The sequence below is a fragment of the Topomyia yanbarensis genome, chromosome 2 (genome assembly GCF_030247195.1).
Source record: "Topomyia yanbarensis strain Yona2022 chromosome 2, ASM3024719v1, whole genome shotgun sequence".
NCBI lineage: Eukaryota > Metazoa > Arthropoda > Insecta > Diptera > Culicidae > Topomyia > Topomyia yanbarensis.
In genome coordinates, this window is record NC_080671.1 from 7652514 (window position 1) to 7669730 (window position 17217).

Consider the following 17217-nt stretch of genomic DNA (forward strand, 5'->3'; position numbering starts at 1 on the left):
TCATCAAAAAAAAATTGTGTCCAAAGACTACAATACACCAAACTGTCTGGAACATCAGTCAGTCAAATCATACTGGGCAAATACAAAGTAACAGCTAAAAAGTCAGATGTTGCTGAAAATCAAAATGTATTGAAAGTGAGTAAAAGTGTATGAGTGCCATTCAAAACTGTTTTTAAATATTACGTATCACAACCTGAATTTTTCCCTTAATTAAGATAACAAAATTAATTTTTGGCTACGGCTTCTACGTAGTGAAATAAATTCATGAACAATATGTAGTTTCGAAGCTAAAAAATATCAAATATACTTTGTTACCGTTCTGGTACTTTTGCCCTATATACCGATCACGAGCAAGCAAGAGTGGAGAGCGATAGGGAGAGCTAATTTACTCTCTATCGTGGTTACCAATATTATGGCTAGCTAATAGCGGTAAGCTTGAATCTAGTTGGTACCGCCACACGGTACTATCTTTGATTTTAGGCCCGAGTTTAGTCCGACCTAAGACGTTAGTACCTGTCATTACAGAAATGGCTGCATCCTGAAGCCAAATGAAAACAGTGTAAAAGGCCGCCATGTTCCTCTTGCATACATCTCAATAATTTGAATCAACTTTTCGAACTTTATGTGCAATATTATGGCCCATGTTGCACAAAAATCATATGAGGGCAAGTAAGCAAGTTTTATCCCGTACGAAAAACAGGTGTAATCGAATTTTAAATGCATTTTTTAAAATATTCTTTATCGTCCTATATCTAGAAAGTGCTACACGCTCATTTCAAAATGCCACATCGAAGAGTTATATTGTAGGTTAGCAGAAGTCGAATCATATTGAAACAAACTGTCGAACGAAATTTTATAATTGGATTCAGAGATGAAAATTGTTTTCGTTCGTTAGTTTACCTATGGTTATCAAAATGAGTGAAGTTTAATTTGCTCACATTTTTTTAGTTATTTTAACATGAGGAAAAGAATATATAATCACAATTTGTTCCCTTTTCTAGTTGTATCTTCTCTCAAAGAACACCATAAGCAAGTGGAAGTTTATTTATATTTTTACTGCTTTCGAAAGAGTTCAAAACTAAGATTGAATAAAAAATTGTAAATGAAGCCATGCCATATGGCCTAAGTAACACTTTTAAATATGATGGCAAACTGTTACAAATATTATCATTTTGATCGTTATTTAAATGTTATCGGAGCTGGTTTGTATTGTTTCGTAATGTATAATTTTCTAGCATATCTTGAACGATGTGCATTTCCGCTGTAGTACAAATTTTCGTTTAATTCTTTATGATAGAACAGATATGCACAAGGTATGAAAGAGCTGTGAAAGCTGAGACTAGACAGATAACTTGGCAAAATTACGCAAAAAGTTGAATACGGAAAAATCGCTTAAATCGTGTCGGAACTTAAGGGAGGTTGTGTAAGGTATTATCGGCAAAAAATTGGATAATTTAATTTTTTTCGATGCAAAGATTATTTGTCTTTTCAGTCAGGCGCCACATCGAAATCTTGTTTTGCGGTATACACCATAACTCAAAATGTACTGGACAAACGTTGAGACATTTGCACAGTTGTTTTTCACAGCATTTCACAAGTAATTAAGGGAGCTTTTATTTTTTGGTCGATTTTCGATTTTTTCGTAGTACTTTGAAACCAAAGTCCGATTATTGCTAAAACAACGATTAACATGTTATTGTAAAGTAATAATATTTAGCAGTTTGCAAAAAGCTCTTGTAGTTGCCTGGGCAATGATGCGAAGAAGAAGAAGAACTGTGCAAAATTCAGAACGATTGGTCCAAGAAATTTTGTCTGCATCCAGTATCAGGTTCAATTTGTAAATTTATAATTGTCATTATCAGACAGATGGCAGACTATAGGAAATAACTAATTATAATTTTTATTAATTAAAATTACTGGACTTTTGGTATTTCAGGCTTGATTGGGTAGTCGTGCTGATAATTTGAATTACTTCATTTTTAGCAAAGTAGGTCTGCCAAATTCTATATGCATGATTAGTAGACTAGTTGGGTAGAATGGTATAATAAGCCCCACCAGGCTAAAATTTCAGATTTCCATTCCTTGGACGACATAATTATCTGAAGGAAATAAATAATTTTTATGGCATTTTTCATGTGTTGCAGAACAGCACCTGATACAAACTTTTCAAAAGATGTAAGCTTCCACTCTTTTTCTAAAAGCATTTGATTTAATTTGGAACAGTCAGATTTGGCTGAACTGACTACTAAGTGTAATGTAAGAGAAGCTCTTCAAGCCCTTGGAGTGGCTAGCGCCTAACAATACAACTCTATAACGTTCTCGATAGTATGCACCATTATTAGCAAAATAAAGTTTTAGTCAATTATGGATCTTAAATAATAAATTGTTTAAGCGGTTACTCCACTGTAAGATTTTAAAACAATCGATTTTCTATTTATTAGTCTAAAATGTGCTTTAGGATGTAAAAAATGATATCCCAAAACATGGAGAACGAAAACAATTCAAAAATATACAAATCTCGACAAACATATGATTACGGCGTATAAGCCAACTGTCAAAATTCACTTTGAGAGGAAATTCTGGACAAACCGTTACTCACCAAGCACAAACGTTGGTAGTAAACGTAAGAGAAAAGTTTTCTCTTTCATTAACTGATGTGAACTGTATTCAGCCAGTAACGGTTTGTCCGGAATTTCCTTTCAAAGAGAATTTTGACAGTTGGTTTTCACGCCGTAATCATACGTTTGTCGAGAAATTTTCAATTTTGCCGCAACGCTTCTTATGTATAATCCATGTGTACTGCAAACCTTACCCGCGTTTTTCTCGAAACCACTGGCCGGAAATGTAACTCGAACAAATGATTTTTGGTCGCTTTGAAATTTTCACAGTATATTCAAGATTGATTTCTCCAGTCACGTATGCAGGATTAAATTTTTTATTGCTTACCTTTTTATTGATTAACGATTTTGTGTAGATTTTTATGACATTTTCTACGTTTTATCACTCAAAACTGCGCCATTTCGCTTAAAATCAAAATATCGAAAAAATCCTACGTACATCGCTATTGACATAAGGAATCAGAAAAACTTTTATTTTTGGCGCTAGGTAAAAAATCACGGGAGATAGATTTCTGACCATGGACCCCTTCCAAAAAACGCGCATGAGGTGAAAATGCTGCAGAGCCACCATCTTGTGATGAAATTGCTCGAAAAAATTATTTTATTTGATACAATACTTATGTTATAAATCCCATTCAACAAGATGTCGATTCACCATTTTATTGAGCAATAAAAACATTCTCGAAATAATCAGACTATTAAATGGCATTAACAGTGAATTTTAAATTAACTTTATTGTACAGTTTTTTAACATAGCCGTGTATTGCTGATCAGAACGCAACAATGCAAATGGCAGCATCATGTTACCGGAAGAAGACAAAAATGTGCAAAAATTTGTCATGCTTCTCCTGCACACATTTCGTTATTTTCAATCCTCTCTTCGGCTTTCTTCTGGATAAATATGACTCCCTTTGCTCGCAATAAAGATGGCAATAAATAAGCCAGTTTATCAGGTAGGAAAGACAAGCACTGTCGAACTACAGTAATAAAATAAAATACCAATCAATGCGTCGAAAACTACGCATTTTCAATAAAAGTGGAATAAGCCATTAAGTGGGTAAAGAGTTCGTATCCATAAATGAATACAGCTCTTGTACGTTAACTTGGGTATGCTTTACCTTTTATTTTTCGCAGCACTGTTACAACAAAACGCGTGAAAAATATCCATTCATGAAAATCGCGCCAGAATGAAAAATACTGTCAATAGAATTATTTCTGAATTAAAAAAAACATAAAATAACATTCATTTCACATTATTGTCTCCTTAACTACTTAACAAAATAAAACTGCCAACTGGATATATTTTTGGTGGCTGGATCTGTTGACTGCTCTAAAAATTCCAAACTTGCGCATATTTGCAACATCCTCAGTAGTTTAAACAGCCGTTTTTACGAGCATTGCCGAAATGTTCCGTTTCCGCCACGTACTCAGATGCAGGCCGGTAATTTGCAGGTTCCGCTACGAACCTTAGTTTGCAGGTAAACTCGCTTAAAATAATTCTTAATGATTTTTCACTCATTATTAAGATCAGTATATCCATTGACATTATCTCATCGAGTAGTTGTGAAATGAATAAAAAGCACCCATTGTTAGAAGCAAAAAAATACCCATTTTTTGACAGCTCGAATAACTTCTGAAAATGGGCAATTTGAATACTTAAAATGGGTAAAGTTTTTTTTTACCGTGTTTATCTACCCGCATTTTTTTATTTCCTCGTTCTTTCCTTCTCTCTACACGCTTGATTCCAATTGCACATCAAAGGATTACAGTAGAGCACGTTTGGATAAATTGAGATCAATTCAATCAATTCAGATCAAAGTTGTTTTTGTGAATTAGAAGCAGAACTACAAAAGGAATTGTTTTGATTCTTTTCTTTTTGATTATAGCTAAGAGAATAAGTGGGACCATTTAATTCGTTAATATAAATCGAGAACATATTTTCACGAATTATTGCCCATATATCTATTGTATCACACATCAAAAAAAGTAAATAACGGAAGAAAATTATTGTTTTAGGGGATAGATCCAAACAAATGACAATTGGATATAGATCGTAAAATGCAATATTTTATGAATTTTCCTACACGCGTGGTTAACAGCTTAGAAATTAGCTCCACAAATACTCTAAGTTAAGAGTAAATAATTGATTTTAAATATGTGCAATGTTCCAATAAGAATAAAATCACATAAAACATCTGAACACAAAATATTTTGAAATTTATTGTGAACACAACGGTGATCAATATATTTATTTCGATTTTTGGCATATGCATCAATAGTTCTGAACAACCGGTACATTATTCCAAAACATTGCTTGAACCTCGAATCAGAAAAGAATACGACATGAATATGGAATACGTCATATTAAAATATTAATTGACTCTATAAAAATAATTAAACAGGTATAAGATTCTGTCAGTTGTTGTAATGATCATAAGTTAGTTTGAAGCAAAATTGCGTATAAATGCCACAAATAGTTACAGGGGTGTTGGTAAAAATATATTGCTAGGATCTTTTAAACTCTCATTTATGTTTTAATGTACTTATTATTTTATTCATAAAATCATAGAAATTTTGTTAGCAAATAAAATCGTTCCAATTTGCATTGATGCATTATAGAAATATATTTATATTCTGGCTGCCACAGCGCAAAAAAAATAAATATAACGCTCGTGAATATAAATTATCATTCTGTCAAAGTTTAATTTTTTGTTTGATCTTTGTTTACTTTTTATTTAAACCTCGCTGAAAAACGTGTAAAATTTTAATTCGTAGGCCTTCATTGATAATTGATCTTTATTTCAAACTTGTGAAAATTCACTTGAAACGAAAAAAAATGTTCTCCCCACGTCGATAGGTATCATGTTCAATTAGAATGACACTCACAGTTCATTTTAAATTCAAATTGAAATATTTTAACTAATTTTTTAATCAAAGTTTGAAATCTCGCCAAACATATAATTCCGGCTTAAAAGCCAACTGTCAAAATTCTCTTTGAAAGGAAATTCCGGACAAACCGTTACTCGCCAATCACAGATGTTGGCAGTAAACAAAAGAGAAAAATGTTCTCTTCCATTAACTGCTATGAACTGTGTTTATCCAGCGACGGTTTGTCCGGAATTTCCTTTCAAAGAGAATTTTGACAGTTGGGTTTTAACCAGTAATCATATTTTTGTCGAGAAATAACTATCATGGCACCAATTACAACCGATGGTTCAGCCACCTCTAACTCGACGAGCGCCTATTCAAACTGAATAAAAACATGCACATGTATATCAATTTATTTTCTTTTGTGCCTATTATGTCACTACAAAGTACTGTACATCATCGGCCAACTTTCAACTATCCAACACGTTAAAGTTCTATGTTCAGAAAGATATCGGCAACAAGTTGACAGAATTGTTCTCAAACCCTATGGAACGAGATATTTGACGAAGAAAAGCTATTTTACTGCAAGAAAATATCGGAATGAATTTACTCATTTTCTTTAACTTGAATTTGTTGTTTTTTAACATTGACGTGTAACGCAGATCAGAACGCAGCCATATAACTGACAGCATCGTTTCATTAAAGCTTACCAAATATTTTAGGCCGGTTTAAAAGTTAGTCCGGTTTAAAAACAGTTAGTACGGCTTTGTGCTTACGGCTATAAATGGAATAAATATATGTATAGGTATCTATTTATCGTCTAAAATCACGTCTGATATGATTAAATGTACAGTTGTCTGGAATATTTGGACGTATCTAAATTATATTAAAATGGGAAGCACTAAAAATAAAACTAAACGGTCTGATAGGATAAAATAAATAAATATTGAAACAACACATACACAAAACACACAAATTCTAAAATTCACGGAAACAGGAAACGAATGGGAAAGCCGTGGAAAAAGAGGTGAAAGGGTTTGGAAAATGAAAGAGAGAGCGAGGGAATGAGACTACTGGGCCTCTACAGCGAATAGTTGAATCACTTTCGATTATATCGACCAGAAAGGAGTTATCACAAAGTTATTAAAGTTTAAGTTGAGTTTGAGTTTGATAATTAATTAAAGCTGTACAAAAGTGTAGAATAAATCGGAGATCATACGGAAGGTAAAGATTTCCTACCACAGTAAGTCCAGTAGTCCGTAGCAAGTTCTCTCGTTCATTCCCAGGATCAAGACCCAGCAAGTTTCGCCCAGCAGCCATTGGAGTGGCTTTATGATCCGGGTAAGCAAATTACCACGAACGTCCGGCAAGTCCTTAGACGAGCCAAGAAGTGAGACCACGAGCAGCGAAAAGCCATTATACGAGGCGATCATCTCAACGAGAAACCGAGAGATACCTCGACGGTTCGCGAAAACCCCACGAACTCGCGTTAGCACTGCGAGGAGAAACCCCCAGAAAGCGAGAAATCGCCCAACACGCGGGGCCAGCCAGACCCGAGTAACCCACCTTTGGGTGCATCGACGACGAGTTCGTTGTCCACGAGTAACCGTCCGCGAGTCAACCGTCAACGAGTCAACAGTCCACGACTTTACAACCCACGAGTCCACCGTTTCCAACCGTGAGCCCGTGACCGCCGACCGGCCAGCAAAGTACCGTTTCCCCTACACACACTAACACGATTGTAAGTAGCTTGTAAAAATAAAAGTGTAAAAGTGAAGACCGTGCGTTTGATCATTTGATTGGTGTCCATGTCCGTGAGCCGACCTTGAGCCTCCGAACCTCAAGCTCGTGCTAGCCAGCAAAAGAGACCTTTGGAGTCCACCCCAGACGGTCCCCGTGGCTCTGAACAGGGACCAGGGGCAACGTAATAGCGGATCCTTCTGATCCGCTAAGTAACAACTTGAATCACAGATGATATAATCTACATTATCTACATGCGTTTTATTACGGGCTGAACTAATCAAAATAATGTGCCGAAGGTTCGTTTATTCCATTTGATTATGTAGGGTGATGAGCCTATTTGCGCCATGTTTCTATTATCACCCTACCCATTTGAAGCCGTTGGTTAGAACAGTGTCTGCCATCTTTGTTCAACGCATTGAGTCAAATGGTAGCGCAACAATAGGGGCATTCGATTCGAGTTTTCATTGTGCTCAAACACGAGAATTTTACCGTTTTCAATGCATTTGTGTTATTATATTGGTTCTTAACAACGAAGCAAAGCGGTTGATGTCACTTTTTACGCATTCCATTGATTGTAAGGCAAGAAATTACCGAACTAGTGAGGCACCTTGCTTAGTATGGTGAAAATAGGCTCATCACCCTACTATAAAAGGGCTGACTACGACAATCTACGAAAACCAATTGACAATATACCAATAAAAGTTAACTTTTAAAAATATATTTTGGTTACGATTTTAAAACGAAGTTTTCTTTGAACGATTATATTTTACCAAACCTAAACTTTATTTTTAAAGTTTCTCAACTTATTGATCATAAGCAGTACCACGTTTCTGATGTGATAAAACTAGAAACAATGTGTCTTCAGAAAAGCCAAATTATGTTTCTCAATAAATACTCCACTTTGTCATCAGAACCAGAAAAAAAATCTCAGAAATTAAACGAAAGCTTTCCGACCTTTGTCAGAATATGAGAAGTTTTGAACCCCAACTACATTTTGTAATTCATTTCAAATTTTATCGCTTTCTCGTGCATATATATTAGACCGGCAACAATTTTGACTTTTTTTCGGAACACAGTTAAATCAAACGGTAATTGGCTTCACATACCATTTGTCTAATATGAGCTTTTCCCGAAAACTCTAGTTCACTCACAAGAGTTTTCAAGTTTGTATGTGAAAATATATGAAAAATAGGCAATAGAAACAATAAATTCAGTAAAAAAAATGCCAGTATCATCTTGTGTGTTCCATCATCTTCAGAAATAAAGCTTAAGGTGTAAGGATCAACATTGCCGAAGACTGAAAATTGATCAGACTTTGCAGTAAAAATATATTCTCATATAAAGTTATGTGCTGTCTTTCTTTCTCGCATATGCTTGGAGATGTTCAAAGTTAAATCGGAGAGCCTACAATCAACATGCAACCTTCAACAAAGCTGTTCTTTATAAAATAAGCTATGTGGTCATATGTTTGAAGGTATGCAGAGTTACTGTGGAATTTTTTATTTGATTTAAAGTTTTTATATCCGAGTTTCCATATATTTTACTATAGAAACTTGAAACCTCTTGTGGGTGAACTAGAGCTATTGGAAACAGTTCGTAATTTGTATATGATTTGTACATCCAATTACCATTTGAATTTATAGTGTTCCGAAAAAGTCTAAATTGTTGCCGGTCTAATATACAGGGTGTTTGGTTCATGGTTAAGAATCTCTCGGGGGGTGATAGACTGCCATATTTGGAGAAAAAAAATGTTCTACACATACCATCAAATCTCAACCGTTACAGAGTTATTGAACTTTTTGTGTAAAAAACTTATTTGTCTTAAAATACCTCTAACTTTAAAAGTATACTTTTTATTTTAAATATTTCAGTTCCATTTGAAAGGTGAAAAAATTTCCTATTGAATGGTGTTCTCATATCTTTTAAGTAATTAGTTTTATTTACCTTTTAGCTGTAAAGTAGTTAAAAGTTTGTGTTTTTGAGGAGGTTTTTGCTAATTTTCTCGAAATAATGAAGTATGATTATAGCAATATCCATTATCCAAGAGTTGGGGTTTAGGACAATTCATAATTTGTTCTTGGACGTCATATTTCTATCTCTTCTCATTTCTTTGTAATTTCATTACTATACTTTTCCTGTAACCGACTTGCAAGTGCTTAAAAGACTCTAATCTAAAAAATATGCTTTATATCGTTATTTACAAGATTTAATTGGAAAGCTGAGAAAATGTCCTATCAGTGTATGTACAAATATCTTTTAGTTAAGTGTACTAAATGATTTTTTACTAACGAAATAACTCAAAATTTGTGTTTTTTGGAGAGTTTTTCAATTATTCTAATTATTAATCAACAAAATTTATCGTTACTATTGTTCATTTGATGCCCCTTAATGTTCTCTATAACTTTTTATTTGACACTTTGTCTATATCTCTTTTAATTTTGCTGCTATTTAATAGTTAACACAGCATGAGCTCGCCACAAATGTAGTGGGTTCGAAATCGTTATTTTTGCATAGGAAACGATGTGATAAAAACGATTTTGCGTCGAAACCAAAAGAGATAATTGAATGGAGTCAAAGAAAGAACTGTAGAACCTGCTGAGATGCATTATTTCCATGATAATAATGGTGATGTTTATTATTTACTATTTAAAGAAAATTAACGAAAATGCTAATAATAGCACTAACTTTAAACTAATTTACTTTTAAAAGAATACTAAATTCACTTAACTGAAAGGTATTAATACATTTTTCACTGTAGAATTTTCCTGGTTTTCGAATAAAAAGAAAAAAAGTACAATAAGTGCCATAATTTTTCAATTAGAGGTGGTACTAGTGAAAATGAGATAAAAATATTCAAGTTGAATAACCAAAAATCGTGAAAATAAGAAAAGGTAAGTTTATCATGTCAAAGAACGAATTAAGCAGCTCATCAAGACTAACAATCTGAATTATTAAAATGATGAGGTTAACTATTAGGATTTTCAATAAATGAACGAAAAATCGAGTAAAATTGTTTAATTTTCAATAAATTACTTTGAAAAGGCTACTTAAACTCATTAGCTGAAACATGTGGGGGCATCATTCAATGCGAAATTTTCTACCTTTCGAATGGAACTAAAACATTTAAAATACAAAGTATACTTTTAAAGTTAGAGGTATTTTAAGAAAAATAAGTTTTTTACGCAAAAAGTTCAATAACTCTGTAACGGTTGAGATTTGATGGTATGTGTTGAACAATTTTTTTCTCCAAATATGGCAGTCTATTACCACCCGAGAGATTCTTAACCATGAACCAAACACCCTGTATATCTATCGTTCTTGAAGCATTCTCAGTATGTTATCATACCAGAAATACTAAATTAAATAAAATGTCATTGTTAAATGGAGTTTATATGTGCTACATAATGTGGGATCGAGACAAAATGTCAAAAAATTTCATCAATCTGAATTTTATGATTTACATCGCCTTGGAAAGGCTTGGATAATTAGTATCGTTCGCGAATATGGGACAATTTGCATTTTTCTTAAGGTACCATTCTTTAACGACTACTAGAAATATGGTCGGACACGTTTCTCAAATGTATCTTTACAATTCATTTCATCATATGCTACTTTATTTATTCAACGAGAATCGCAAATTAGGCAACGATCAACTTCTGATTGATGGCATGTCCAACGAGTGGGGCAACGTGCGTCGCTCCTGGATTGGCAGCAATATATTTAGCGGTCGGAACTCCTACCAGATAGTTGTTGTAACCATGTCCGTACGATGCCCACGGTAGACCCCATGGATTGATCTTAGCCTGAACTACGGTGGCCTTTGGAGCGTACCATCCATTCCAGCCCTTGTTGTACAGAGAAGCCGATGGCCACGATGTCGATTGCCACGATTTCGATGGCCACGATGCCGCTGGCCATGCTGCCGATGACCACGAGTTTCCATAAGCGGGCCATGCAACCGAGCTGTGGTCATTCCAGCTGTTCAGTCCATTCCAATCGTTCCAGCCGTTCCAGGAGTTCCAACCAAGGGAATCGGAAGACCATGCTGATGGAACGTATGATCCGTGTGTGGCAACGGCCAAAGCGATGGACAGAAGGGCAATGAAAAGCTGTTGGCGAAATGATTAGATATAGCGAAAATTTTGATTATTATTTAATTGTTTAATCACCTTCATTTTCACGATTGTTTTTGGTGAAGATACTTGTTGCTGTTTGATAAGTTGCAGTAGAACTGTACTGAAATGGGTCAGAACCGTTGGTATTTATATCGCTCTACCATCGATTTGTAGGTCCAGTTGAGCGTATCGAAAAATATCCGAAAGTCTCTTCCGTATTGAGCGTCAATTCAGAAAATTAAGCTAGAAACGTACATTCTAAAAGTTTAATTTGGAATTGGATGACTCTGCCTTAACACTATCGCGAAGCAACAATATGGCGATGAATTTCCGGTGGACCTAGGACAACAAATCCGTGACTTCCGTGTCTCGTCGAATCGCGTGTGTCGCGTCTGGTGAGCAATATAGTTTTCGCCCGTTTCTTTGCCAGCCCACGACACCAGCAACGTTGTGCCATTCGTTGTCGTGCTGGGAAATGACATTTTTCTTCATTCATTAGCGTATTTGTTGTTCGTTTAGCGGAAAAGTGACACCGTCGGGAAATATGATTGACGGTTTTATTAAGGCTGCGGGCGTGGTTTTCTGTAGATGGAAACCTGGTTGCTGTCGGTCGCCGCTGTAACGTAAAAAGATTATTAAATTTACAAAAAAATAAAATCGATAAATCTGACACCTTGGAGTGTTGTTCCACATGTAGTAATGTGGTCATTGATCTGGGAGGCCTATACTGTATTAGTATTATCAGAAATGGATTTGTGTTACAGCTTTTCACGTTATTACAGTATTCAAATACTGGCAACAAATTGTCTCGAGGAACATTCATAAATTATGTTCTGGTGTGTCAAAATTCACTTTCATTTAAATTAGTTACTCTTATAACAGGCAGGATTTTAACAGTTAATAGGATCGTCGCACTGATTCCGCTAAATATGTACATGAAATACGTACTAATGCAACTGAACCTTGTAAAATGCGGTTTGATTATTCGGAGGTGGTCCGTTACGTGCTGAAACGTTATATTATTGTTATTGTTTCCACCGCCACCAATTAAGGCATGCTACCCGTAAATATACCACAAACTCATTCCAAGCAAAAGGAAAAAAAATGCATTTTTCCGTGAAATAAGCCAGACATGTTAAATCGAAACTCGAAGTCCTTTACAATTCCCTTATCTTCATCACATTGGCATTGCACGGAGCAGGGGGGTGGCGGTAAGTTTCGCATCAACTACATATGCTATCCCTGCTGAAAGCGATAAAGTTTTTTCGGCACTAGTTCATTGATTTCCCCACAACGTTTTCCACACGCAACACACCATTGAAATATTTTTTCTATGGCAATATTTTCCACTCAAGTACATATATGCACCGCCGACACACCGTGCATGTAAGTGAACCCATTGAGGCCCCGAAAAGTCAAAGTTTTCCCAACCCTTTTTGCCTCCTCACTTGCCGCACCGTGACCACCCTGGAGTAGAACACCAGCAAAGCGGAGGGCCTGTCGAATGGAGGACTTCAGTCGTGCTCCAAAAGTTGTTACGATAACGTCGTCCATCATTGTCGGTTTCGGGTAAAACCTCTCGCTAGCCATGTGGCCGCCATTGCATTGACTGTGGGGGGTGGGATGAGTGTGATTGAAACGGATGACCCTCGTCTGGTGCTCTGTTCGAACTTGGAAAAGTGTTAACCGACGTCGATGCCTACCTGTCTGGTTCGGATCGCGACGTATTCGACGGTGCGTGAATTGTGACCGTCGCTGGTGGCAGTTTGTGATGTGCTGGTTGAGGAATTTCGAATAGTTTTTTGGTTGGTTAACCATTAACGGAACGATTCGGTTAAGATGTTTTATTGAACTGTGGCGATGAAAGGATAATCGCTTGGCATGAAACACCTCTACGGATGCAATTTTAATTAGTGATTGTCGTGTTAACATGGGTGAATATTGTGATATTGAACTGTCGTTTTGGGGGTATCCGGAAATTAAATCAGTCCACTCAGTAGCAGCTGAAAAATCATCTCTATCGAAGTGTTACGTGTTTACTATTAAAATAATTATTGAACAGTATAAAATCATAGTGTAACACATGTTTTGGGGGTGTTCATAAAACCTTTGACTCTTATTTTTTATATTATATGAAAAAGTGGCATTGCTAGGAAAAGTGAACACTAAACGTTCAGTCAGTGTGTAAAAATTTAGTTTGGTGGTACAGGTATGTTAACAAATGGTTCTGGTCTTACAAACATGTTCGATGAATCACGTCTGGCTAGCTCATCAGCCATTTAGCTAGTTCCCATAATATCATTACAAGTTGCCAGTTATTTGTATAGATATGGTTGTATTCATATTCCGATGACAGTATTGCCAATAGTTCTGGTCGACTTTCGGAAAAGGTTGCGATTTTTGCGTATCTGTGATCTCGTTTCTTACAGCTTTCAGAGCCTCTTTTTCCAGTTTCAATTTTACTTTTCTTTTCCTTGTAAACGGAATTGCTATTGTCTTTAGGGGATTCATGCTAAGATGCCCCATTTTATATCATTGCCATATCGCGTTTTAAACAACGTGAGTACGGTTGAAAATGTAGATTCAGCCTTGCTCCTAACAGTGATGATAATGTCATCTGCCTTACCCGTCTACTACCAGGGTTCACAGAAGGGGTGACAGCAATCCTCCTTGAGGACTGTATCTAGTGGTTCCTATGGAAATAGTCCAAACATTACCCTGATTTCTCTCCATTATAGCGTTATGTACCCTAATATATAGCTTCACCTAATTATCCAACCAGATGGGTTAAAGAACTTTCAGCTCATTTTCAATGAAAACTGGAAATATTCCATCCAAACCTGAAGATTTGTAGGGTTCACTTCCCATCTGAACTTGTCGAAGTTATAGCATGTGTTTGAGAGGTTTTTTTTCATCGACCCTTTGCGACCAGGAAGTGAGTACTTTAAAGCTAGTCAAGCGTTTTTTATGGTAAGATTTAGAAGGCTTCATATCCTTGGCCTGTAGTGTATTGGCGCAGTGTTGGGCTCAACTCACTTTTATGCCTAACCAATAAAAACATTCCATACTTTTTTCGATTTTCTTCTCCACGGAACTACATCAAGGTATTAGGTATTACTTCGCGGGTGGGGGCTCGTTGTGCTTTCGGCGCACCTCTTTCTTTTGCTCACGAGTATTCCGTATTTATCTCGGAGCCTCACTTGATCTATGAAATAGCTCTACCTTTGAGCCATTTATCTATTGCTTTTAGTCTCCATCTAATATGTCATCATTTAGATGTGAGTGCTCAGGTTCTCGCTACTGTTTCCGTGAGTCATTCAGCTCCCCGCCTTATCACGATCTACTCGAATAGTGCTACGGCGGTGAACTCATCCTATTCCGACTGAGAGTTCCCCGATGGAGGAATTTCTCCCGACACCAAAAACCATTTTTATGAGCTATTTAGCACCCAGATTTATCGAATTTCTAATGCCAAAAGACCTTGACCACTACGGTAGCAGACAAAGGGTTAAGTCGCCGGTGAGCTCTAAGCTTGCATATATGATCCTTCCACGCTTTTCTAAACTTTCTCCTTTCAACACCTTGCTCTCCCTTGAGTACTATGGCTCTAAATATTGGAAAATATACTTCACCTTCCAGTCCCTTGCTAATTAAATGCCGAAAAAACTGTTGACAAATTAACTCAATAGGTCGTTAACAAAAATGGTTAACAAAAAAATGGTAAAAATAGAACTTACCGTGATGGGGATTCATCGTTGCAGCGTTGGGTGAAAGCTGCCGACACCGTGCAAATCAGCAACACATGTGACCATATTGTCACACACGCTGAGACAGTCACAATAGTCGATAAAATAAAATCACTCAGGCAGGCAATTGGTGAGGGAACAAACAAAACTGGCTCATTCAATGAGTTTCAACGTCGCAAATGCTTAGTGTGGAAGTTTACCGTGACTTAACTTTTTGTCGGTTCCGACAGCATGAAGTAACAAGTTACTTTACGCTTGTTCGGACATGCCGTAGACTCAGGTGATTCGTATTTCTAATGCCAAAAGACCTTGACCACTACGGTAGCAGACAAAGGGTTAAGTCGCCGGTGAGCTCTAAGCTTGCATATATGATCCTTCCACGCTTTTCTAAACTTTCTCCTTTCAACACCTTGCTCTCCCTTGAGTACTATGGCTCTAAATATTGAAAAATATACTTCACCTTCCAGTCCCTTGCTAATTAAATGCCGAAAAAACTGTTGACAAATTAACTCAATAGGTCGTTAACAAAAATGGTTAACAAAAAAATGGTAAAAATATTATCGAAATCTACTCGGATATTATCCGGCAGTGAAACCACCCTACTCCGAATATCACTTGGTACTGATGTCTGTTGCGTGAGCCAATTAGGTCCAAGCCAATTAGAATCCACTCTTGTGTGAATTCCTCGGCATTGGATTTATCCCTATCCCGATGCTTGTTGTCGTGAGCCATTTAGCCCCTCTATTGCGCGCCGATCTACTCGATTTAATCCCGGGCGATGGACCTAGCCTACTCAACGGGCCAGCCAGTAGGTGCCGAGGTCTGTCCAGCGATTCCAGGTGGAGCGTAGCGTCATTGGCACTCCTACGACTCACTGCTAGCTATTCGACGCGGTATGCTCGATATATTCCCCTGCGGCGGATCTATAAATGGTTCCGGGAGGAACAAGAGGTTTGGTTTAGTCGGTAAGTTTACTACAAACCACTGTAGTAAGAATCCGGCAATACCCCGAGTCAGCAGGCAGTGGTGTCTGTTGAAGATTTCTTTTCGATATCAGATATTGTCGTCATTTGTTGAGCTGAATCGATTGATCCCTCGACACGATACTGTACCTTGGTCCGGGGGCTTTTCCACCAAAGCAGTAGTACAGTGTTTATATCACAGAAACTTGGGATACTATTATTTTCTTTTTAGTTAAGCTAAATTGTGATCAATTTTAATACTGAACTTGGTGACCTTTATTATCCACTGCCATGGTCAAATAATATACAATGTGGATTTAGGGCTCAATTCTCTCTGGAGGCACCTTTCCCAAATTACTTATTCTCTTATATACACTCACAATCTATCATTCCAAATGTACAAACGTGGCCTTCGCGATAACACAAACCTGGCCACAAATGCGAACGTCCGCGATCTCGCCAACATTCAAACACACGGGTAATTAAGTGAACATTTGCCCCTAAAAATTTACTAACGCGGTCTCAAATATCAACCCACCGCTCGCGCAATTATGAATCGGTGACGTCCGGAAGTCTCTGTCCCTCCTAACAGCCCAAACTCATGTCTTCAATTGGACCAATTGAAATAAAAACCAGACAAAACGTCCACGCGCGATCACTGAAGAACATGCGAACATCCCGAGCAAACACTCATGGGTTCAAACACCATACAACCCTTTAAAATAAGCATAAATATGGTCCGTAACAAATTTGACAACCATTAAAACACCATAAAATGGTCTCAATAACCCATAGATCCACCAAAATTCGGTTTTCATCTGGGATCTACAGGACCATGACGATGGTGTTTTTCCATGGGTTGATCCCATCACAAACACTATCAAAATACCATCTGGACCATAAGCATGGGGGTATTATGGGCTTCTCGTTTGCTCGGGATGCGTATGGCCACACGTTTTTAAAAGTGCCCACGTGAAGCTACATACACACTAGCATACGCGACAGAAACGTCAACATACAATCGCACGAGTCCTTCGCGATCATCCACGCACAACCACACCCACAATCTCGCAATCAGGATAACACCCCGGTAACTAAGTGAACGGTTTATCACTTATAAGTTCACAAACGCGGTCTCGAAAGTGAACCTTTAAATACCCGTGTT

General features: G+C 36.9%; 2 protein-coding genes across 2 annotated transcripts in view; one reads left to right on the plus strand and one right to left on the minus strand.

The window, feature by feature from the left end:
- Positions 1 to 10843: 10843 nt before the first annotated feature.
- LOC131683098 (bifunctional endo-1,4-beta-xylanase XylA-like) lies at positions 10844 to 11449 on the minus strand. The gene is made up of 2 exons (XM_058964918.1): positions 11399 to 11449; positions 10844 to 11338 (listed from the first exon to the last, which is right to left on the minus strand). Exons 1-2 carry the CDS (start codon positions 11402 to 11404, stop codon positions 10868 to 10870), a joined length of 477 nt encoding a protein of 158 aa, XP_058820901.1. The 5' UTR covers positions 11405 to 11449; the 3' UTR covers positions 10844 to 10867.
- A 1427-nt stretch (positions 11450 to 12876) lies between these two features.
- LOC131678355 (uncharacterized) overlaps positions 12877 to 17217 on the plus strand; it is a 152612-nt gene continuing 148271 nt past the window's right edge. Inside the window, exon 1 of the mRNA XM_058958429.1 lies at positions 12877 to 13553. The gene's annotated coding sequence lies outside the window, so the exon portion shown is untranslated. The remainder of the gene's footprint in view (positions 13554 to 17217) is intronic.